Raw genomic sequence first — 24,856 nt, 5'->3', positions numbered from 1 at the left:
TTTCATAGGCTTCCGCCTATCTTTTAATTTCGCCTATAGCATGAGCAAAAAATTGCTCTGTTATAGCAAGCAAACAATTCCTACTACTTTGTTGCTTATTCACTGCACAAACAGTGGTGGTGGTGCAGTGAAATGAGAGAACTACAAAAGTAAAAAGTGGATCCAGTACGAGTACCATTGCGATTGACTTTAAACAAACTTGTGTTGGACCAATAGTGCGCTAGGTAGAACAGTTGCTAAAGGTGAAACGGTAGTGACCGCATCAGATGCGCAATGTGGTACAATAACAATCAGAAATCCAGCCGAGGCGAGAAGTATCATTTTGAAGAAAACCATGCAACACAACAACGAATATAAAGAGGTTTAAGCCAAGATTCTCGTATAAATTGATGATGATGAAATAGAGGTACGTCCACACGATTTTTCACCGCACACTTACTCGGAGTTCCTTAAATGAATCATGTAGAAATACGGATGATTAATCGATTACAGACTAAATTTCAACAGATTTCTTCGCATGTATTTCCAACAGCGTTGGTGTTGTAAGAATGCAGATGACCAAACGCAATACTGCTTCAGGAATCTGAATATATTCGCTCAAATGGCACGTTCCCCGTGTGTAGTAGGGGAATTGTGCCTTGCAGTGTCTTCTCATCATTTCCCTGATCGGAAGAAAAGGAGAAGGAGGAGGAAGTAGAATTGGAAGGGTGGCAAAAATTACAGCACAAAAACAAACAGCAGGTAAGCCGAACTCGCAAGTAGTTCAAATCGCCTGCGAGAACAGCTAAAGCTCATTACCGCATTGCAAAAGAAACTTTAGTATGACTATGAGTTTCAGTCAGCCAAACATTCTAGAAACGCCTTTGTTTGGAGACACCTTTGTAGATTTTTCCAATAATTGTGGTGCTCGGACGAAGTCTAGAACCGGATTTTTTCTCTTATCCAACTTGTCAGGACCAACGAAGTCAACCGCTACACCTGCAATGGCCAACTTAATAGCCCATTCATTACCAGCTATTCGGGAACGTCCGGGCACCCCGACATGGTACATAGTGTTGACAAGGCTTAGTTCTTCGATTTGGGTTCGGCAAGCGATCACTAGCTTGATTTGTTTGAATTAAAGGCCTTGATTGCAGCCTGACTATCGGAACAGAAGCTTATAACTTTGTCGGACATGCTTTTTTGGAGGGCCGATCGTATCCCGCACATAATTGCGAAGGTTTCTGCCTGTAATACAGTACATCCACCTAACGAGTGAGACTGTTCCAATCTCATTTCATGACAGTAGACACCAGCACCAGCACTCCCCTCCATCGCAGAGTCATCAGTGAAACAGACCACTTGCGTTTATTGTTGTCTTTCCACAAAGCCAGACATTCACTCGTCTGTAGAGAAAATGTCCTGTAAGGAAAAGTACATGTGAGTGTAATATAGCAAGAATTTCTTCAACCTATGTAACCATTTGTGACCACAGTCCTATTTGACTGGTAGCAAGATCAACCTGGCACTGTTCCATTGACCAGTAAACTGCAGCCTCTATGCCCGATAGTGTTTCTTATTTAAGGTATATGTGTATATATGTATAACTATGATAGCACAGATATCGTGAGTTGTGAGCTCCGATATGAGGCGTTGTTAGCTTTATTTGCAATAATGCATGCACGAGGCATTTCACGTGGATTAGTCATACTTGTCTTGTTGTAAGCAAAGAAGGTAGTGCTAAGTAACTTTCCAATATATAAGTTTCCTTTATGGAAGTAAGATTCTTCAACCAATGCTATGGAAGCTTTACCTTCCTACATAAGTCGAGATAAATTCATAGTAGCTTTACGTGTACGCTGAAGATTGATTTGTACAATTCTAACCATTGTTGATTAGAAAACTGTACATTTCATTTCCAACATATGTTGCACAACAACTAGAGGAGCAAGTTGCGGTGTACTTAACTTTCAATGCAAATTACTCATTATCAAACAGCGCCGACCTCCAACTCTGGCCAGATCCCTACGTGCCCTATTCGATTCAAGGATAGGCAGTAAATCGGCTTTCGTTCTTTCGCACATTAATATTTAACAGCGAAATGAATACAGGTGTGACTTGGGACACACACTTATTATGTCGGCGCACAGCGAATAATGAGAACTAATCGGAACGTCGCTTATGGGCGATCCCAAAAAAATTATTTCATTATTGAAGGTTACAAATACACTATTTTAATACAAGATCAATATAAACATTTTGTGCATTATCTACGAAAATTCATATACGCATTGATTGTCGATCTGGTAAGAATCTAGTCGAGTTATCCGCTAGAGCTATGCGGAGACGCCGTCTTTAGCCAACGAAATAGTCAAATTCTTGAGCCAGCCGAGCCAATCTATGTATTTTTGGGAACACTGTTAGAATTTGACAATGAAATTGACTGTTGCAATTTTGTCCGCATTTCTATCCGCATATCTCTCCCTGGAGGATAACTAGTTTAGCCTGTAAACACTCATAGTAATAGACTCGCGGATGTAAAAACCGCAAAACTGGCAACTAGAAAAACAAACGTGTTAAACTGGCATCGCCCGAAAATGTGCTAGCTCGAACGTGCTCGACTTTATTCGAACATCTATTTTTATCAAAATAATTTTTCAAGTGGTTCAATATATGAATCAAAAGATAAGTTATACGTTTGATACTGAGCAACAAGAAATTAAGAAAAAAAACAATTTCTTCAAAAACACAAAGTTGATGAAAAAGAGCAAAAAAAAAGAAAGAGCTTTTTGTGCAGTTATAGTGAACACAATAAATATCTTTCTAAATATCATTGTAAAGTACTAATACGAACATGAAAAGTGAAGCCTATAGTGAATAACAAAATACATTTTTTTAAATAAAATCGCAATACTTTTTCTGCTTGTTTGCATTGTATGACGTCATGCTCGTTTGGCTACGGATTTTGACAGTTCGTTTGGCTCGATAAAAGTACCTTCGCTGGTCTATTACTATGCGTGTCTATAGTTTAGCATATTAATATTAAGATTTTAGATTTGTTTCAGTCCATGGACGTGCACGCTCTTTGCACCTGGTTGCCCCGGAGCAAAGAAGCCTACTCTTTATTACTCCACTCGAGCTAATTTTACCTTGCTTTTTATGGATAAACAAATGTTACGAAAACGATTAAACCGTTTTATTAATATTAGTTCGCGCACTTCGATTAGCAGCGATGATCAGAGACCGGAACATTTTTTTCGAAAACTTCCCATATATTAATCCAAAAAGAAATGCCTCCTAAATCCATTTTTCACTCGAAATGTCACACGGATATTCGGCTTACACAATCGGAACCCACTCTAATTTGCATCTGCATGCTCCGAGCGGCGAATCTCTAAACACACAAATCTTCAAAAGTATTGCGGCACCGACCGGAACCACCGCCGGATCGGACCTTTCCCCTTCAATCAGTAGGGTAGAGTAGAAAGATTTTACATTTACGCATAACGAATTCCGATCGCGCGACAGGTTTCCTCCCGAATGTCGCCGTGTCGCAGACGCGAGTCGCATAAATTTTTCAGAAGAAAGTTTTCTCCGCCGAACCGCGATCCCAGCCGAAAACGGTCACTTTCTCCCTCGTGCGCGTGTCATCATCAGCATCGCGCAGAGCCACGCCAGCACCACACCTGACAGTCGCGATGATAATGATCATGATCATGATGATGATGATGATGGTAAATACTGAGCAACAAGAGGAACGAACTTTTAGCAGCACAGCCAAAAAGAAAGCCAAATTGGAGAGGTCTAATTTGGGTATGATTTGTGAATGGAGTTGGAACCCCCCGTCTGTCGAACGGTAGAGAAACTCGGACAGAGTTTGGAACTTTTAAGTACAATACATTTGAATTGTTTTCAAATGTATTGTACTGCAAATGCAGTAATTGAAATGGAAGAAACAAAAATATGCTGAGTTTGCAGCGTCTCTTTGATTCTGCTCTGATTTCAATACATTTTCTAGCATATACTTCTATTAAGCATTCAATAGAGGATAAACCAAATACAGTCGTGGTTCATTGGTTGATCACTTTTTACCAGGACCGCATTTTTTTTTTTTTGGACCTCTACTAGTTGGACCATTATCCAACTAAAAGACATCTGAATGCCAAAATCTCATGCAAAATTTACTTTAACAATCAATCGGAACCAAAAATTAGAGATGTGAACAGATGCATTTAAACCACTAACGTCTCCTTTTTGGCATTAGTAAGTCGGTCCAACTAGCGAATCAAATATGTTAGTCGGACAGAGGGTGTGGCCCAACCAGCGATTCACGACTGGTTTTGCAATGCGAAAAATTTACACTGAAAAAAACGAGAGGCAAGCTGAAAAATATGACTTCGATCGCTGAATTAAATTCTCTATGTAGATTTGTCCAAAAGAAGGTGGTTCTCAAAGTAGTAACTCAATCAGTTATTGTTGCGTTTTGATGTTTTTGCCTCAAAAGACTGTTAACCGTAATCAGTTGGTTATCGAATCTATCGAAATGTCAAACGCATAACTTTGTCGCCCTTTGGGTATAATATATTTTTCATGAGTTGAGGTTAAGCCTTTGAGACAACAATATTTTACTGACAAATTTATATAAGAAATTTTTTTTTTGAGTTTTGGATGTCGCTGAGAACGAATATATGAAAATATCGAAATCATTTATATAAGAGGTTAGAGGTAATGAAACGGCAACAGTTTTCTTTACATTTTCGAATTCGAACTAAACTGAAAGATTTTCTTTATTGAGACCGATCCGCTTTTGGATAATATGTAATACCCGCCATGTTAACACTGTTCTTCAAACGCCTACACTCTTCAATCTGTTGAGTTCCATTTATCACAAATGTACCCCTCGCCAGTGAGCCATGTGAAGACGAGAATTCAGCATTTACCGACCTGGGACCCTTACCCTAATTCAATTTAGAGTTCCTAGTAAGGTGGTATAGCCAGTTTGTTCGTGAAAGCAGGTGTCAAAGTTGGCGTGGGGTACATTTGTACCCCAGTGTGCGGTTGCCGTTAGCGTTTCGTCAGGTTTCATGCTGTCAGTGGAAATGTGACTCGTAACAATACCAGTTTAAATACTGGTTGTTTTACTACGTAAGTAACAATTAGTATTATATACTCGCTTTTAATCATTTATTCAATTAATTTAATTTAATTTTAAAGTAGAAAAAAAATCGGTCTCATTTTTGCTGATTTTTATTGTTTTGTTGCTTATTTTTTATAGTTTATCAAAACAATGGCTCGGAAGTATAATTTGCACACAGTGACTACTGCAACAGTAACGTTGCGTGTTACCAATGTATTACTGGTCTTCGTATTTCCACCACTGTTCGTGGTATTTTCCAAAACACGATTTTTAAACTTTCACTCTTCCAAAAAATTACACTTAAATATCACTAAAATATCGAAATTCCGTTTTAAACCGTTTCTAGACCATTCTTTCAACTTTTAGAATCATTTGATTTTATCAAATCGGTTGAAAATTCACAAAGTTATAGTAATTTTTGTGAAAAAAGTCAAAACCGCGATTTTTTCACTTTTTTTCTTCAAACCAATTTATGTATCATTGATTCAATAAATTCCATACTTTCACTCACGCAGCTGTTTTCGCAATTACAAAACGAAGAAAACGATGTATTATACATTGCTTTTGTTTGCATTTTTACCTGCGAAGATTGCGATCAAACGCGTGGGGTACGTTTGTACCACAGTGCAACGTTCTAGGGTGGAAAACGCAAGTGCAACGTTCTAGGGTTAAGCAAGTAGCTCTTTTCGCGCGATCATGAATTATTCTAGTCTAGGAGCTTCCACTCTAAAATACGGAACATATACATATAGCAGACAACGAGTCTCAGGGCGCCATAGTTAGAGATACACACGTTAGCATACGCATCATAAGAACGCCAACGCAATCAAACATGTAACATAGAAACGCTTGTGCCCTTCGAGATAATATAAATCTGGTCACGCATGCGAACATGAAATCACGATCAACCGCAATACGAATTCAAATGCGATTATACCAATGTCCGTTTCCACACGGTCATGAATCGATCAGATACCATACAATCCATTAAAAAGACCAGAAATATGGTCCAACCATCAAAACACCATACAATGGTCTTGATAACCCATAAATACACCAAAATATATGAGATCTACCGGACCATGGCGAGAGTTTTTTCATGAGCTGGTCTCATTTAACCCAGTCATGCCCATGTTGTTTATAAACAACAACGTTTTTAAGTAGCTATTTAGACTTTTGATTTAGACAAGATTTGCTCACAAAAACAAATAAGAGTAATAAATGAGACTATAACCTTTAATTTGAGTACTAACAGCTACAAGGATAATCTCTAGAACCGAAGTTATTGCAATTAGTCTGATTTGATTCGAATAGAGCAGTGCTACCAGGGTTTACGTTGACAACAAAAAAAGAAATATTCATATATATATTCGTAATTTTGTAATATTATTGAAAACTGATAATTCTTATCAATTTAGACTGTCTTCGACTACGTTTTCCACGCAATTGGACGATTGTAAATGTTTTAGGAGAATTGTATTGAGCATTGGAATGTATAAATTGAGCTGCTTCTACCTCTGCGAGGAAAGCGCCTATCTTTATGAAAAAAGGCTTTTCGTGTTTCTTGATCCTACCGTTTTCAAGAAAAAATAGTTATGAAACCATACATGCACTATGAGAATGTTTGGTATGAAAGGGTGTAAACACTATCAAAACACCATGCCGTAGGGGTGAAATCGGGCCATGGCCATGGGACTATTATGGACTTTTTGTTTGCTCGGGTAGGCCCATGCTTTTAGGCTTCGACTAAAAAGCAAACTCATATACACTAGAAGCTCCAGGGTGCCATCGCCGAATACTATTTTCTAGATCGGAACTATACACTGAATTATAAAATCGCGGTACGCTCGAAAACGCGATTACATGGTTATAAAAACGATGCATGCATGCTTGTGACACATACGCCTCCCGATCAAATCCGCCGATATACAACCGCTCGAGCAGTGTTCGACAATACAACCCTGGTCACAAACACAAACGCGCAATTGACATCACCCACGCAAATCTACGTCCGTGATCTCGCAAACATAAAAACGCTTCTGTGATTAAGTGAACGTTTTAACACCTACGAACGATAATTCGGTATCAAATGCATTTATACAAACGCGCGTTCCCACGTGATCATGCATCAGTAGCTTCAGGAAGCCCCTACCCTCGGTCCTAGCTGAGCTCTCGTGATATGGGGGAACTCACTTTCTTCTAGCATCTGAACCGTACATTTAAAATTAAACATTAGACTCACGGTCTATGCAACCATTCAAGAACCCATGCGAATATGCACAAGACCACATGGTTTTACAATCTAGTTTATGCACGCGAAGTTACATACACACTAGCAGACGTATTGATTTAGATACACACTAGCACACGCGACATACAAACGTCTAAGCGACCAAACACGTAAATATACAAACGCTCGTGTCCTTCGCGATCATCCCCGCGAACTCGCAAACATGAAAACGGCCCGGTGATTATCGGTGATGAACAAAAGATCTTTTGCGTATTTTTGAACATTATTGAACAAAAAAAATTAGTATGTCAAATTAAATAAAAATGGTGGATTTAGATACAATCTTGCGCAGCAGTTTACCGCGGACAACTCAAATTCCGGTCAAGTTTCAGACCTCAATTTTTACCTGAAATAATAAATTGGAATATTTTCTTATTCGGAAGGCTCTTCTGCACAGTATAGACCATTATAGTGTTTGAAAATTGAAATTTCAAATATCTTAGAGTTTTAAAATATATTAAATTTTTCGGCAGTAAATGCGTTAATAACATAGTAAAATAAGATTTTTAAATACATTCTTAGCTCAGTCTGTGCAGAATTAAATCGTCTAAAACAATGTTTACTTGTATGCATAGTTTTTATAGCTCTTGTGTATTTGTGCACGGAATATGGAAAAACATGTTTTTATAAACTGGGCTCTAAAGAATAAAATCAAATTAAAGGAAACTTACAGGCTTGAGATGTTATTTAGCTATACCCTGAAACTTTGCAAGAATACTTATTCTCAAATAATAATTCAAACGATTGAAGCAAAACAAAAAAAAACGATTTTTTGAAGCTGCACGGGTTACATGCCTTTTTATTTTCAAAAAATCGATTTTTTTATTGTTTGATGTTGATTTATTTTAGTTGATGTCAGTTACTGACGAGTGGAACACAAAATATTAAAATCCAGCTTCTCAAAGTTAAGTCTTGTGCCCTTATGCGCAAATTGCTGAATCCAATTTCTTTTTCCTTTACTTTTCAATGTGATGTGACAGATGAAAATAAAAACATCATCATTGCACTCTCGTGCCGTCTGGTGGTCGACATACAGCGTTAGATCGCGAATAGAGAGATGATCGACGGAATGTGTTTCATTCGTTGTACAACCAGTGACAGTAGCAGTTCTACTTCTTTAGAGCACCAAAAACTTCCCCCGATTCCTTGGTCAAACATCATCTTTACCAACATAGTTTTCATAAACTTTTATCTTCTCAATTGCTTTAAATTGCTTATTTTAGGAACTATGGGTTAAACACGGTGTCCTGAAATAAGGCATCTTTGTACTTAGATTTGATTTTCAACGAATATAACTTCACATCTGTTTACACATGCTGCAATTATAGGGGCTCCGAGTGGTCTTAAGACGGCTTTGAGTTAAGCCCAACGTCAAATCGCGAATATACCATAGGCAAATAAAATAATTATTTGTCTATGAATATACTATACAATCGGATCGGTCACTTATTTCGCAATACAAAGTTGTGCATCTTAAAACCTATTCTAAATCCTTTTCTTCCAGTAGACAATAGAGAGCGTTGCATAATATCGGCTTACCGCAACAATCTGTTTACTTCGTTCACAGTTTGTAAGCACATCACTAGCAGCCTTAGGGGAGAGCGGGGCTAGTTGTCGCAACCCTTATTTATTTCGTTTATATTAGATATATTGCGCAGCTCCTCGTTGGTTACTTAAGGGGCAAGAAAGAAAACTATGAAAATCGGAAAACTGAAAACGAAAAAAATGGTGTTTTCCACACCATTTGATAAATCCTTCTGAAAATCAATCATTATTTTCAATTCTGATATTAATTCCCGCCGTGTAAGAGCATCTTCGATCGCGCTATCCAAAACAAGAGAACATTTGCTTCGGGTTCTCGACTATTTTTTTAACTTGCTTTTGCATTGTACCACTTGCCCCAGAGTTGGAATAAATTGATAAGATTTTCTCGCCACGCATTTATAGTGCTAAACTTCTATTCATCAATTTTCTTGATACAGCTCTGAGATGTAACCAACCGTCTGGTTTGTACTGCAACTAATTTTATTTTGAACAATCTGTCTAAATAAAAGAAAATAAAAAAGCAGGAACCTAAAACACTGCCAACTATCCCCAGTCTCCCTTATACTGTTAATTACGTCCATGGCGCATAATCTCCACATCTCTAACTTGGGTAAAATTGCATGACTCTGCCTTCTCCAGTTGGTGGGCAAGCGTACTTAATCTTGTTCGGCACCTAATAAGTTATTTCAATCCTGGCGAATCGGTTCAACACGTTGGCTGTCGTCAAGACAGCCGCTAATGACATGCATAATTTTACATTAGCAATCATAGTAATCGCATAACGGTGCCAGGCTGTGGACATCTCAAAGTCCGCCTGAATCGTCTATGATTTAAGTTACTCATTCCCTCTCATTGTCGACTAGGCTCCCCGCTACATACAGTTATGCAATAGCTCTTGACGTGGACCCCCTTTTCCCGACCAGGCGGCCACTCACGGTCCGTAAGCGTCAACAATGGTTGCTACAGTTCTTTCTTTTTGTATCCAACCAACAGCGCGTTCGATCATAGATGTTAAGCCAAGAGGAAAGAAATAAACATATACTCGACACAACAGCTCTCGATTGCGCCTTCAGCGACACGCAAATACACGGAGAACTGTTGTCTCGGGTCTGTATGCCACCCCGAGACGAAGCCAACTCTCACTTTCACTTCCCAAACAACGGCTCATAAATATAGTCCCTCAACAAGCTATCTCCGAAAACAAACATCATGTAAACAAACGTATGACGTCGAGAGATGTGTACTTGTTTTCTTCCGGTGGTAGTTCGTCGTAACACTGTCAAAACATTCGCTGACGATGACCCCTAGAAATTAATATTTTCTTGTTATTGTTTCTTATTTGCTTACAGAAATCGGCACGAATGGTATGGAATTGCGTTCGATGACCACCCCGAAGCAGCAACGCGAGGACCGGCGGTACTCGATGCCGCACGGAATGCACGGATCGCTACCTCCCGGTGTGGCAGACGATCTGCACGCGTGGTCCATCTATAGGTGAGTTTTTGCTGACCTTGCGTAATTTTGCCCAGGTTCGGCGAACTTGATAATTATCGAAGTTGTAGTAGAAAAATATTAGCGCTGGTTTTTTGAGCAATGTTGTTATAATGTTATAATAATTAGCAACAAGGAAAATGTCATCAAGATAGCGTTAAAACACGGTTCAACTCGTAGGGTGAACGTAGTATAAATAGTCAAACAGAATGCTTCGTCACTGTCGAAGCAAGCGAGGCGACATGGTGGCGCGTTAGTTTTAAAACTTCAAATTGGATCTGGCGCCGCCGGGTGCGTGCCCCTAGTTTTTTTTTTGAGATTGGCGTGTTTCCACAATTAGAACAATTATGAATATTGAAAACTTTTTTCTAATGTCTTCATTTTTAATTCCACTATGTTATAACATAGTGGAATTAAAAAGGAAGACTTCAGAAAAAGTGTTTAATATAACATTTCAGTAAGTCGCTCAAAAACAGTGCTTTTTTAAAGTGACAATTAGGAATAGCTGTGCTATCATGCCAGACGTTGTGCTAATGCATCAAACGAATCTAGACATAACCTTGATGGTTACATGATAACCATTAAAGACACCTGCGTTGGAACGCTTCTCTCCGCCATGTTCCGTAAAGATGAATACACCAAAACGTTGGCATCTCATCGCAGTAACCACAAACAGTGTCCACCTACAAAGAGAGAGAGAGTTAAATACACAGTTTCGAGATACGGCGAAAACAAAACAACCACAAATATAATTATCGGAAATTGTTATCAAAGTTTTTACCAGCATCATTTTGTATTGAACATGGCCAGAAAAAACAACCTCGCCACCACCGGTATCAGCGGGCGAGAGTGAACAAATTTCTCTTCCGATGTTCATTGGATCCTGTCTGCACGCGGTATAGGATGTAGGTAGGTAGGCAAATTTTCGATAGTTTTCTCCCGGACGGGTGTTTGCGGATCGGTGCGAAATCAATCATCCGAGTTCGTCAGCCGCTCAAGTGTTCATGGCTGGTAGCAAGCAAACCAAAAGGTACCACCACAACATCTCAGTTCAGGTGCGAACTCATTGGCGCGGTATGCTTACCTTTTTTCTCTTTCCTGTCTACCTGCCGCTACTGGCTTTGGTGCTAATCAAGGTGAAAAACGGATAATTAGCGGCTGGTTCCACCATACTCACCGCACCGGCTGATTTAGGCAGAGGGTGGTGAAGCGGGATCGCGGTAATAGAGATTGGACCCGCAGCGGAAATGTCTTGAACTGAAACTGGGTTACCCGGGAGATAGAGAAAGAGACGAACAGAGAAAGCAGCATGGATGCATGTGCGGGTCAGTTATCAGTCCACATGGTACTGGCTCGGGCTTGCACGTAGGAATGTGTATGTACATACTATGATCGGCTATAATAACAATCGGCATTTGGTGCTCGTACGAGTAGAGTGAATCATTTGGGAGATATAGCGGGTTCCGATCTTAGTTAGGCATTTTAGCGTCCCAGTGCTATAGCTACTGGGAGCTCCCAAAATTTCGTGAGCAATGAGATATGCTTCATGGTTAAAAAGTAGGCTGGAAATGATTAAATTCAGAGTTTGTATGAGTAGCTATAGAAACGGTAACTATACGTTAGTAGGGATAGGGGCATGATGAATTACCGATTATAGCGAATTGTATGAAACTGGGCTAACAAGTTTGCATTTGTAGGCATATATCTGGAATAACTTGCGTTCCTTCGTTTAGAATTCGTAGTATCTGTAACACTCCGCGGAGATTTAACGTTGTCAATATAAAAGCCATCCTAAGTTAAAACTCTTTATAGCTTAACTTAGGTAGACTGGTCGTAGTTGCCCTCTGTCACTGACCGAATTTGTGAAAATGCACAATGAACTTATACTTAGGAGGAGCAAATCATTCTGACTGTGCATGTTTCACTGACTCAACATTTCTATACGATGGTCAATAACGATGCCGGCTACAACCAATGCTGTTCTACCGAGGAAGGGAAGAAATGTTAGTACGACACCCGCTGTTGATAGAGAGAGACCGGGATTGTCTCTGCATCTCCACGAGCATCACAAGAAAGGAACTGTGTTAGTAGGAAAGGGAAATTAGGTATTTCTTGGTAATCAATACGATTATAGCAGTAGGCACGAAAATCAAACGCGATCCATTTCGAAATCTGGGAACGAGAGTAGCCCGTAAACGAACCCGTACTGATACTCTAAGCAAATTGCAACATCAGTGGGATAACGCTGTAAACGGTAGATGGACCCATCAACTGATTCCATGACTGCACGCGTGGGTGAATAGAGCGCACCGTAAAGTGAACTTCTACATGACGCAGTTCTTGTCTGGCCAATGGCTGCTTCAAGAAGTATCTGAATAGGTTCGTCCACGCGAGATCGCCGTTCTGCATCGCGTACAGTGATGCAGAGGAAATGCCTGAACACGTTGTCTTCGAATGCTCGCGATTCGAGCACGAGTTAAACAAAATGAGAGCCACTGTCGATGAGAACGTTAACATAAAGAAAATTGTCCAAAGGATGTGCGCGGACAAAGAAAAATGGGAGGCGGTGAACAGGACAGTCGTTCAGATCATGTCAGCGTTGTCCTATCCTGGCACTCGACAAGTCAACCTGCACAAGAGAGATAAAGTAGACCACCGGGCGCGACCGAAGTAGGCTAGATCAACCTAACCGACCAGCATCGAGATAACGGTTTCGAGATAACTTTCGACGTCGGGAAATTTCTCCGTCGGAGTAAGCTAGGACCACTGCAGTAGACTAGTTCGAGTAGATCGTGAAGTAGCACCGGCAAATGGACGTCGGGGCGCCTGTGAACTGGACGTCACCCTCCACCCAGAACCACAGGATCGATCTCGGCATCTGTCCGGGTAGCATCGGTTTCGGGATCTTCCGGTGCCGGGCAATTCTTCGTCGGAGTAGGAAAGATCTACTGTCGGAAACTATTCCGAGTAGTCCATAGCAATCCTCCACCCGGAATCACTGGACAGACCTTAGCATTCTGCCGGAATGCATCGAAGCAAGACTAACGCGTCCGTCAACGGCAACGGTAGCGGAAGATATTCTTTTGTAAGGGAACTCTTCGACGAGGTAAGCAAGCTCCACCGTCGGGGACTGCACCGAGTAGCACCGAACACGATGAACTACCCGTATAGGGTTGTCGGGGCACCAGTGAACCAGAAGCAACCCTTCAACCGGAATCGCTGGATCGAATACGGCATCCAACTGGTGAACGCAGAGAGGAGCACATATAGAATATCATACCGAGCAGGTCTGATATAGAGGTCTAGCACGACCAGCTAGACCTGGCATCTTTTTTTTTTTTTTTTTTTACAATGGAGAAGACCTTTATGTCCTAGCCCAGTACACGTGCTATTGGTAGGGTCCAATCTACCGCACGGGGTGCACTGGGGGCGTGTCGGACTCGAATGGTGACCAGCCATTAATACCGACTAAACTCCATTGGGCTCCGCCATCATTCCTCCCAGGAACTACCTCTCGGTATTACTTCTGGGGGGATGGCTGTACTAAATGTACTCATTCACTCTCACTCACGCGTTCATACATCCTGTATGAGGCTTACTTGGGTGCTCTCTCAATCGCACTTTGATTCACTCTCAAACGCTCCCACATGAGGCTGACTTGTGTGCTCACCTTACTCATTCCTTGCTAGGCTTACTTTTGTGCTCGCCCTACCCATCCATGTGAGGCTGACTTGGGTGCTCACCCTATCACCTGATTCACTCTGAATCGTGCCACTCTATTGTACCTTTGTCACTCCCTCTGGCATCCCATGTGGGACATTTTTCTTAGGCCCCACTTCTGACATACCATGCGAGGCTGACTTTTGTGCTCACCTTTTTCATTCCTTGCTAGGCTGACTTTTGTGCTAGCCTCTACTAACCTGTGAGGCTGACTTTTATGCTCACCCTTAACATGCAGTGTGAGACTGACTTGGATGCTCACCCTTTCACTCCTCTGCCACGCCATGAGGCATCGATAGCTTAGTTCCAACATACTACGCTACGACCCTCCCGTCTTGGCATGAGGCAGTCCACTTATACGCCTATACACTCACTCTTCGGTCTTGCTTCGGGGTGGCTGGGTTTACCCCTTACGCGGTTGCCATTCGCTGCGCCAACCTACCTCGACATGAACAGACCATTCACTCTCTTATTTTGCGCTTGGCCTTTTTCGCTCCAGCTAACCAATCACTAGTTAGCCGTGCCCGCCGTCTGTTGCTCGGTTCGCCAGATTACCTGTAGCCTACTGGCAATCTGGATGGTAGCAGCCGAGACTGCGTTCCACTTCTCCACCGTTTGACACATCCGCTGAATAAGGGTATCCGGGGTTGTGTCCCAGCCACAGACGTCAAGCATTGCTCTTCTTTCGACGTCGAACCGATGACATACGAACAGTATGTGTTCGGCAGTTTCATCTACACCTGGGCAGTCCGGGCAGACTGGGACCTCCGCGTGCCCGAACCTGTGGAGGTACTGACGGAAACAGCCATGGCCTGACAGGAATTGTGTCAGGTGGAAGTGAACTTCCCCATGGGGTCTTCCCACCCAGCTCGATATGCTAGGTATCAGCCGGTGAGTCCACCTACCTTTCGAGGAGTTGTCCCACTCACGCTGCCATCTGGCGACCGAGGTCGCCCTGGTGCGCTCGCGGGCTCCCCTATTTCCACGTAGCTCAAAGCACTCCTCATCTTCCCGAATGACCAGCCCGACTGGCATCATGCTCGCTATCACGCAGGATGCATCGTGTGATACCGTGCGGTAGGCAGATATCACTCTGAGGCACATCACGCGGTAGGTGCTCTCCAGTTTCTGTAGGTAACTGGTTACCCTCAGTGCTCTTGACCATGACGGGCCGCCGTACCTGAGGATAGATACGGCAACGCCTGCCAGTAACCTACGTCTACTGGCGCACACCTTTGAGCTGTTGGACATCATTCTCGATAGTGCCGCAACAGCAGTCGACGCTCTCTTGCACGTATAGTCGACATGGCTGCCGAAGGTCAGCTTGTCGTCTATAATGACTCCGAGAGACTTCAGACTTCGCTGTGAAGTGATCGCGACTTCTTCCACATGGAGAACTGCATGTGGTGCCGACTTGCGGTTGTTGACGATAACTACCTCCGTCTTATGATGAGCGAGCTCCAGGCCTCTCGCGCTCATCCATTCCTCCACCGTGCTAATCGCGTGTTCTGCGGTTAGTTCTACCTCAGGAATTGACTCCCCGTAGACCTCCAAGGTTACGTCGTCGGCAAAGCCGACGATCTTGACCCCAGGAGGGAACTTCAGTCTCAGAACCCCGTCATACATGAGGTTCCATAGCACCGGGCCTAGGATCGAGCCCTGCGGGACTCCGGCGGTAATCGGAACCCTTTTCTGACCGGCATCGGTCTCGTATAGCAGTACGCGGTTTTGGAAGTAACTTTCCAGGATCCGGTACAGACCCACCGGTAGGCTAAGCCGGTGTAACGAGAGCGCGATGGCATCCCAGCTTGCGCTGTTGAATGCGTTCTTCACGTCAAGTGTCACTAACGCACAGTATCGAATACCTCGCCTTTTTCGTTGGATCGCTATCTCGGCAGTATTTATCACTGAGTTGAGAGCGTCCACTGTGGACTTACCCTTCCGAAAGCCAAACTGGTTGCTTGACAGACCGTCCGTACCTTCCGCGTACGGGGTGAGCCTGTTGAGGATGATCCTCTCAAGCAGTTTGCCAGTCGTGTCTATCAGACAGATTGGTCTGTACGCCGATGGGTCGCCTGGCGGCTTCCCGGGCTTCGGCAACAGCACCAGTTTCTGCCTTTTCCATCCATCGGGGAAACTGCACTCGTCAAGGCATCTCTGCATAGCTAGCCTGAACATGTTCGGGTTCGCTATGATCGCTGCCTTGAGAGCGTTGTTTGGAACTCCATCCGGCCCTGGAGCTTTGTTCATTGCTAGGGATTTAGCCACTGCGAGTAGTTCTTCATTCGTCACTGGAGCCACCATTTCAACCGTGCCCGCACTGTCTCGTAGTGCAGGTGGCCAGGGGCTTGTGGCTCGAGACGGGAAGAGTACTTCGATAATCGTTGCCAACCGGTCCGGAGACCGTTCTGGGGGTGAGGAGCCCCCTTTGGTCTTGGCCATCACAATCCGGTAGGCGTCACCCCACGGATTCGCGTTGGCACTCTCACACAGGTTGTCGAAACACGCTCTCTTGCTGCTTTTAATAGCCTTGTTAAGGGCTAATTTCGCAGCTCGAAACACTTCACGGCGGTTCTCTCTTGCATCCTCGGTGCGAGCTCTTTGCATCCTACGTCTAGCTCTGAGACAGGCTGACCGTAGAGCTGCAATCTCGGCACTCCACCAGTATACCGGGCATCTACCGTTTCTTGGCAGTGTTTTTCTCGGCATAGTGGCGTCGCACGCGCGTGATAGAACAGCTACCAGCGCATCCCCGCTTAGACTGTCGGTGTTGGCCTCCAGTCCCAGGGCCGCGGTGAAAGCTTCGCTGTCGAAGTGATTGGACTTCCACCCGCGTACCTGACAGGGATCTCCCGCCCTCGGATGCTGCACACCATAGTTGATCTTAAAGCGGATTGCTAAATGATCGCTATGGGTGTAGCCTTCGTCTACCCTCCATTCCATGCCTGGAGCCAGACTCGGGCTGGCAAAGGTCAAATCAATCCACGCCTCCACTCCGTTTCTACGGAATGTACTAGCGGAGCCATCATTAGCTAGCACAGTATCGAGTTTCGCAAGCGCTTCCATTAGCGCTTGACCCCTGCTATTTGTACAGCGGCTGCCCCACTCCACTGCCCAAGCGTTAAAGTCTCCCGCTATTACTACCGGTTTCCGGCCCACGAGGTCCGACGAGAGCCTGTCGATCATCTGGTAGAACTGTTCTATTGGCCACCTTGGTGGGGCGTAGCAGCTGCAATAGAACACACCATTGATCTTGGCAATCGCCACACCCTCGGCGGAGGGGTGTATTACCCGGGAACCTTCCCGTTGTACAGATTGCCACCATTCCAGACCCGTCCGACATCCAATTGCCGTTGCCGGCAGGGATGCTGTACGGGTCTGATAAGAGGGCGACATCTGTCCTCGACTCCGAGACCGACTGCCACAGCAGCTGTTGGGCTGCTGCACAATGGTTAAGATTTAGCTGTGTGACTCTCACGGCTTCTTCTTATTTAACTCGCCGAAGGGACACGAAGGTCCGCCCATAGCATGTTTATGGGCTTGCTTCTTAGCGGTGCAGATAAGGCACTTATATGCCTTAGTGCACCCCCGCTCTTTATGTCCCTCCTCGCTGCAGCGACGACATAGCTTGCTCCTATCTATGCCTTTGCATTCGTATGCTTTGTGGCCGGATTCGAGGCACCGATAGCACCTATCCACTGAAGGCGGCTGGGGTATACTAATAGGGCATACCGACCAGCCGATCTTCAGCTTCCCCCTGGAATCTAGCGAAGTGCATGAGCACAGCCTCCCCCCGAAAGAGTCATTTCAAATTAAACCCGGGGGATCAGGTAAATATCGGACTTCTTGGTGGAGTTTAGAGGAGTAGGGTTCAGAGTTATTTTTTTCTGTTCAGAGTCTCTCACTCTGGCATACGATGGACGAAATCGGTAATATGGTCCAACTACTGAACGTGTGCTGGGTAGGCGTAAAACCTAAAAAAGAAACAAAAAAACATACACAAAGAAGAGTCGTGCTAGGATATGGTGGGATTTAAATTGGGTTCCGCTAAACCTCCAAAAAAGCCATAACCCCGAAAGCACCTCCGACGAAACGAGTCTATGCCGCTTCTGTTAAAATCCAGATTTCAGTAATCTAAGGTCTTAACAATAAGAGCACCCTATCCCAACCGGAGTACCAACCAGCACATCAGGATCGACGCCATCAACATCCTACTTATGTCATACGAACGTCGACGGACAGGACACGGATTACGAATTGCACGGCGACTTTGGGCTGATTAAGAAAGGATGACACCGACTTGAAATGGCGAGTGGACTAACAGCACGGCTGCCTCCGTCCCGCCAAAACCTCGGCAGGTCTTCGGATACGTTCCTCCATTTAGTTGGTGGTACTAGGTTCAGATGGACCATTCCAGATTTTACGCGGATCCGACTCTGAACACTACTCCCCATGAAGGATAGTGTCAACCCTAGCATGACCTCTCTACTTGCATAGATAACCATGAGATCATAAGAGGCGACTACGTACAACGAGTGGAGGTAGTGGTCCGGAGTTGGCACCCAATAAAATGAAGAAAAAAAGAAACTCACACATACGGAGGAGCTGGCGGATTCGAAGGAAAATGTGGTAAGAATCGGATGTACCCAAAAAGATGGGATGTTCTTAGAGTTGAAGAAGGATCCCATGATTAACAGCTCGACATTGCAGGAGACAACTACCAAATCAATGTGTGAAAAAGCAGAAGTCAAAGTCTTAAGCCCGGAGATGATGATTGTGTGCAATGACCTTCATGAAGTCACGACGGAAGACGAGCTGAGAGGTGCACTGAAGCAACAGTGTAACCCGGGCGAGATTCACATGACGATCCGTTTAAGTAAGGGATACGGGGGATCTCAGACAGCGATGATTCGTTTACCGGTAACTGCTGCCGACAAGGAGCTGCAGGTAGACAAAGTTACAGTTGGATGGTCAAAATGCCCATTGCTAGCCGCCCCACGAGTATATAAGCAAGCGAAGAAATGCTTCAAGTGTTTTGATTTTGGACATTTGGCAGGGGCTTGCAAAGGCCCGGATGATCCGAAATGTGCTGAAAACGCAGCGATACGGGACATCTTGCAAGAAACTACACGCAGAAGTCGACGTGCATGCTTTGCACTCCAGCGGACGGAAACAGCCATCAGACGGGTGGCTTTATATGCCCTTCGTACAAAAGGGCGACTTCAGGCCAACAGTAATGGAGATAACCCAGAAAAATCACTGTGACTCCACACAGCAACTGTTGTGGATGTCTACGACAGAAACTGTGTGACGTCGCTTTGATTGCAGAGTCGCATCAAATCCCCTCTGATAACGGTAACTGGGTGGCGGATAGTACGGGAACGGCTGTGATACAAGTTATGGGCAGGTGCCCCAATCAAAAAGTGGTGAAACACTCATACAAAGGCTTCGTGTTCGCCAAAATCAAAGGCGTCTTCGTGTGCAGCTGTTACGCTTCTCCAGGGTGGACAGTGGAGCAGTTTAGCCTATTGCTGGAGCAATTAACCGAGCAGTTGATCGGTCGAAAGCGGGTAGTCATTGGTGGTGACTTCAACGCCTGGGGTAGTATAGTAACCAACACAAAGGAGGTGTTCTCCTCTAGCGAAGTTAGACTTAGTTAGTCATTCATTGACGACGAACATGAATTGAGAATATGTCAAACGTAATGCCACGAAAGCTGGAATCATGCAACAGACGGTGTCCGGCTTACTGGTGCAGCAATATCGGAGCCAGATAGAAAAGAGCGCAAGGCAACGTATCAGGAAGCTGGGGCTTTAAAACGACAGATCAGGCTTAGCAAGTCAGTTTGCCACAAGGAGCTGTGCCGAGAAGTGATGGCGAAAATCAGTTTATCCAGTCTAAGTAACAGCACTACTCTATTTATTTAAACACAATTCTAAACGCGTTTTAAATGTTTTTACTGATAACTATATTGTCTCTATAACTAGGATGAGTCGATAGTTTTGATAGATTCTGATTCATTGGCGAATTGTATTGCAGGCTCTTGGAAAATGCTACATTTTTAATGTTGCCGTGGTCATGTCCTGTACACAATTTTTTACCTTTGTTTAATGAAAAGATATTTTGATTAATTTCTCTTTTGAATCTCTTATCCACTACAGTTTCCTCCAACTAATCAAACAGCTGTTTGCCTCCGTCCACTTACAGACAAAATCTTAACTCAGACTTTGCCGACTCAGCCCTTGGGTCATCGGATAAATCGCCCCAACCGTACAGTCCCCAGCATCGTAGCAACGGCTACCGGGATGATCCAGCTATTTCGAATCACCCCCGCTACGGAGGTTCCAAATCGAATCCACTCAACTCCAATATGTACACCTACCTCAAATTTGGTTTGCCACGGGTATTCCCACCGAACGGTGGACAGCCGAGTCGGAATCGAAACTCGTCCAAGGCGAACGGCCGCGGTAGGGTTAACCGAGGTTACCGAGACAGTACCGGGCCTGGGCCTGGGTCTTCCGGGTACGACAGCAGCGATAACGAAACTCATCGGGGTAGAGTGCCAGCTAATTTAAGGTTTGTTACTTTGGAGTAATTGAATAAATTTGATAGATAAAATTCGATTTTTTAGGAAATACCGTAGCGAATCGGATTTTCGTGCAATCGGAGCGACGAATTCGCGACCAAATTCTCGAGCCCAAGGTATCCCCCTGGCAGCTCTGAAGCAGGCAAACAGCCGTGCCAGCATAGCTGGAACCCACGTGTATAACCCGTATGCAACCAACTTGCGGCATCACAACCTTCGATCACAAAGCGAAGCAGACCTTCTGGCAGAGTGGGATTACGACGATTCGGCAGCATACGGCGAAACGAGACTGTATCCGGAGGAAATCTATAACACACAAAGTCGAAGGCACTCGATAGCGGGGCTTGTTTATCCAAACATTCAAGTGCATTGCTTGGACGTATTGCCCGGGCTTAGGGGTGTTTCGCTGCAAGCCAAGGCCGGTGATTTGTTCGCCATTATGGCCACATCCCAGCGTGAAGGAACAGCACTTGTTGAAGCGTTGGCTGGTGTGCGGTAAGATTATCAACGTTATGTCCTTGATATGGTTCAAAATCGATCTTTTTTTTAGGAAACGCATGAACGGAGAAATCCTGGTCAATGGACAGCAGGTGAACAGACGTATACTTAGGCAACTGTGCGGGTACGTGCCCGATCTACAAACTGCACCCCTCGACCCGCGAATGAGTGTCCAAAGCACTCTGTCATTTCATGCTGCACTCCGTGGCCCGTACGACCGCAGCGACCTCAAGGAACGTATTGATATCCTCGTGGAAGACCTTGGTCTGACCGCTGTACGGTCTGCTAATGTCTCCCGTTTGACTCATTCGGAAAAACAAAGACTGAATGTAGCATGCCAACTACTAACGCAAACATCTATACTGCTACTTGATCAGACCACTGTGAATATGGATATCTTTGATACGTTCTTCCTGGTAGAATACTTACGGCAGTGGTGTAGCGCGGGCAGGATGGTCGTCATGACACTGCAGCCACCGACCTTTGAAATTCTCTCGATGTGCTCCGGAGTACTGCTGCTGTCTGGTGGTAGAACAGTATACTCCGGAAGTAGAGCTGATTTGCCAAGACATATGGGTACTCTTGGGTATCCTTGTCCTCCGTTTAAAAATCCTGCAGACTACTATTTGGATTTGGTAACACTGGACGATCTTTCTGCGGCGGCTTTGCTGGAATCGTCTGCCCGCATCGAATCGCTGGCCAACTCATGGGATCACGTTAATTCAGAGCCACCGCTCGCTGCTCCTGTTGCCAATTTGCCGGAACCAACTAAAAGTGCTGGATTTTTCGGGCAGATTAATGCTCTTGCTAAAAGGTATGACGCTCAATGGAGCATACATGGACTTTACAAGCTATATTTTACAATATTTTCAGGTACATGTCTTACAAACAACCCGGATCGCTGCTGAACTGGATAAGCAGACTTATTCTGGCCGCCGTGTTGTCCCTCTTTGTAGGATGTATCTTCTGGGATGTGCCAGCGTCCGATCCACAGTTAAATCTAAACGATCGATTAGGGTACATACCTGCTATTTATTCAACTAGATTTACGTGAACTAATATTGTATTTCGTGATTTTCTAGCTTCCTTCACTGTATAATAATGCTTGCCCTTTGGCCATTGTTGATACTACAAATCCGCGACATTCAGGAAGATCGACGACATGCGGAAAAAGACCTTCGTCTGAGTTTGTACGGAAGATTTCTCTACATCATAATCCAAACGACACTCAGCGTATTGCCAAGCCTTTGCATATGGTTAGCATATTTGTTGCCGGCCCACAGCATGGCTGGCCTCTACTCGTCATCGAGCAACAATGACACTGCAATATACTTATACATGGGTGAGAACTCATAGAGTAAACACTGCGTAGAAAACTGCTCACAAGCTCAATTTCTTCCAGGTTACATGTTACTTTACCTTATGGCCATACAAACGATAGTGTTATTCATTGCCCACCTGGTGTCGTGTGGAATTACTGCAACTATCATAACCTCTCTGGTGCTGCTGTTTCTGTCCGCCGTTGGGGGCTATTCCATCCATTCCCGAAACGTTCCCGACTACCTGTTGTGGGGTGAAGTGGTATCACCTGAAAAATGGATCTTGCCATTGTTCACCGAACAGGAGTACAGCCCGGAAACTCTCACCGCCCTCATCAGTCAGCAGATGTGCCGGAACAAGCAAGTAAGTAGTGTGGGTATTAGAGTGCCCAGAAAAAGAGTAATCCTGAGCAACTTCTATGTACCACCAGTAGTGTCTTTTTCAAATTTTAACAAAATCTGATAAGTCTAGCTACCAGATCAACGTGGTTGAAGATTGTGTGGGATTTTTCAATAATTCACATGAACAAAACTCATCCCTTTGGTGAATCATATGCCAAGGAAACTTCACTCTTCTTCAACTCACTCTCGATCTTCACGATTTCGATCACGTGACGTATGAACAGAAATCTGACCTTGACTGTTCGGCACCTAACGTCATCAACAATTCGTTATTCGTACAGTTCCGGACTTCGACATTATGCTTTAGACCGTACAGACTGTGCTGTAATCTACACTCCAACTTCACCTTTCCCGGCTGAACGAATCCCTTCGGTGGCTGCAGATACAGATCTCCTTGTAGTTGGCCATGGAGATAGATTAGACGACCACCTTATTCTGTCCAACAATCGTCAATAGAATCCGAAGAGTGAGCTGCGTGACAATCGGAACTACATTCTTTTCTCTTATACACCCACTGCTGCATGCCCGACTGTGTACTCCATCAACGACAACGTTCCTTTCTTTATTATCTTCAGTCATGGTTGCTACCCACAAAACCTGATCCGTTTCTTTCACTGCCTCTTCGTGACATCTAGACTATTCTGTAACCGATGTTGCAATCTCAACAACATCCTGGCCTAGCCCTGATCATAAATTTGTCAAGAAACCTTTTATACTTTGGGCACTGATTCTGAATCCACTTTCCCCTTTTATCTATCGTCACAGGTACAGCATCAGGAGATCATCGTTCAGCAACCCTGTCCACCGCCGAACGGAACCGCCGTGCTGGTCGATCACCAACTGCTGGCCCGGGATCACGTACTCGATCCGACCGATATGTACTCCTCAACGGTACTGGGATTGCTGCTTACCAGTATCGTGTTTTTCGCGCTCACCATGTTTGTCTTTCTGATCAACTGTCAGAATCTGTTCCGGACACGAACCGATCGTCGGCAGAAGCGCGTCTAGAATACCGATGCCGCAGATAGGACTTCGCAACGCACCGGGACAACTGTACTAATATATTCGTAGGGCAATCCGATTCGAACGAGAGATAGAGGTTTTAGTTGATTTTTTATTTAATTGAAATTATTAGATGGTACTATTTTGTAAGTATAAGTATGGAAGAATGAGATCGATAGCAATCTATTTAAGGTTTTTAATCGAATGTTTTAGAGAAGCAAATAAATACATCACTGAGAATGGTTAGTAGCGAACATGAAGGATCAATCTACAAAACACAAAACAGATAAAAATAAGTTGGAAATATATTTTACGAAAAATTGTTAGCGATAATGGTCCCTAAATGCGAACGAAATAGATGCATACATACATTTCAATGTTATGCTGAAAGCGCTTAGATAAATACAGTTTAATAAAGTTCATTTTTTAACAAACAGATGCATAAAAATTGCAATATTTCTTAGCTCCTGAGCTAAATTTTATACCTTAAGTATTAGCATGGTGATGAATTGCCATTATTTATTGGTTAAATGTATTCAGCCATGTTTACAACTGTCTCGGAAATATCTTCACTAATTATCGTCATTGTAGCCGAACAATCTAGATGCACCAGATCATCATTAAATGTATTTTATATTTACAGGTTACTCGATCTTGGACCACCATTTTCCAGTTTCAGCGGGTATCAGCGATTTGTATAGAAGTTTTGTGAGCATCTGTAGGCTACGGAACATTATCTGCAAACGATATGTCCAATTCGCAGCTGTGTAACATGATTTTTTACCTAGCGGCTAACATCGTTTTTACAAATAACTAGTATATAAACTCACCGACAACCTCATACCGTACTTTTGCAGTATAACGGCGAATGTTGCTTGTTGAGTCTT

The 24,856-nt window shown here is 43.9% G+C and overlaps 1 protein-coding gene across 3 annotated transcripts in view; it reads left to right on the top strand.

The window, feature by feature from the left end:
• The window catches only part of LOC131676827 (ATP-binding cassette sub-family G member 8), an 81,258-nt gene extending 56,851 nt beyond the window's left edge, over window positions 1–24,407 (top strand). For 2 of the 3 annotated variants that reach the window (XM_058956172.1, XM_058956173.1), the window contains exons 2-9: window positions 10,301–10,445; window positions 20,346–20,738; window positions 20,794–21,243; window positions 21,299–22,060; window positions 22,120–22,263; window positions 22,329–22,588; window positions 22,649–22,929; window positions 23,733–24,407. In XM_058956172.1, coding sequence (XP_058812155.1) covers window positions 10,318–10,445; window positions 20,346–20,738; window positions 20,794–21,243; window positions 21,299–22,060; window positions 22,120–22,263; window positions 22,329–22,588; window positions 22,649–22,929; window positions 23,733–23,975 — 2,661 coding nt within the window. In that variant the 5' untranslated portion in view covers window positions 10,301–10,317 and the 3' untranslated portion in view covers window positions 23,976–24,407. The remainder of the gene's footprint in view (window positions 1–10,300; window positions 10,446–20,345; window positions 20,739–20,793; window positions 21,244–21,298; window positions 22,061–22,119; window positions 22,264–22,328; window positions 22,589–22,648; window positions 22,930–23,732) is intronic. The other variant, XM_058956174.1, reaches the window with a different exon arrangement.
• Window positions 24,408–24,856: the final 449 nt, after the last annotated feature.

The sequence above is a fragment of the Topomyia yanbarensis genome, chromosome 1, assembly GCF_030247195.1.
Source record: "Topomyia yanbarensis strain Yona2022 chromosome 1, ASM3024719v1, whole genome shotgun sequence".
Lineage (NCBI taxonomy): Eukaryota > Metazoa > Arthropoda > Insecta > Diptera > Culicidae > Topomyia > Topomyia yanbarensis.
This window is presented reverse-complemented; position numbering and strand designations above follow the sequence as displayed.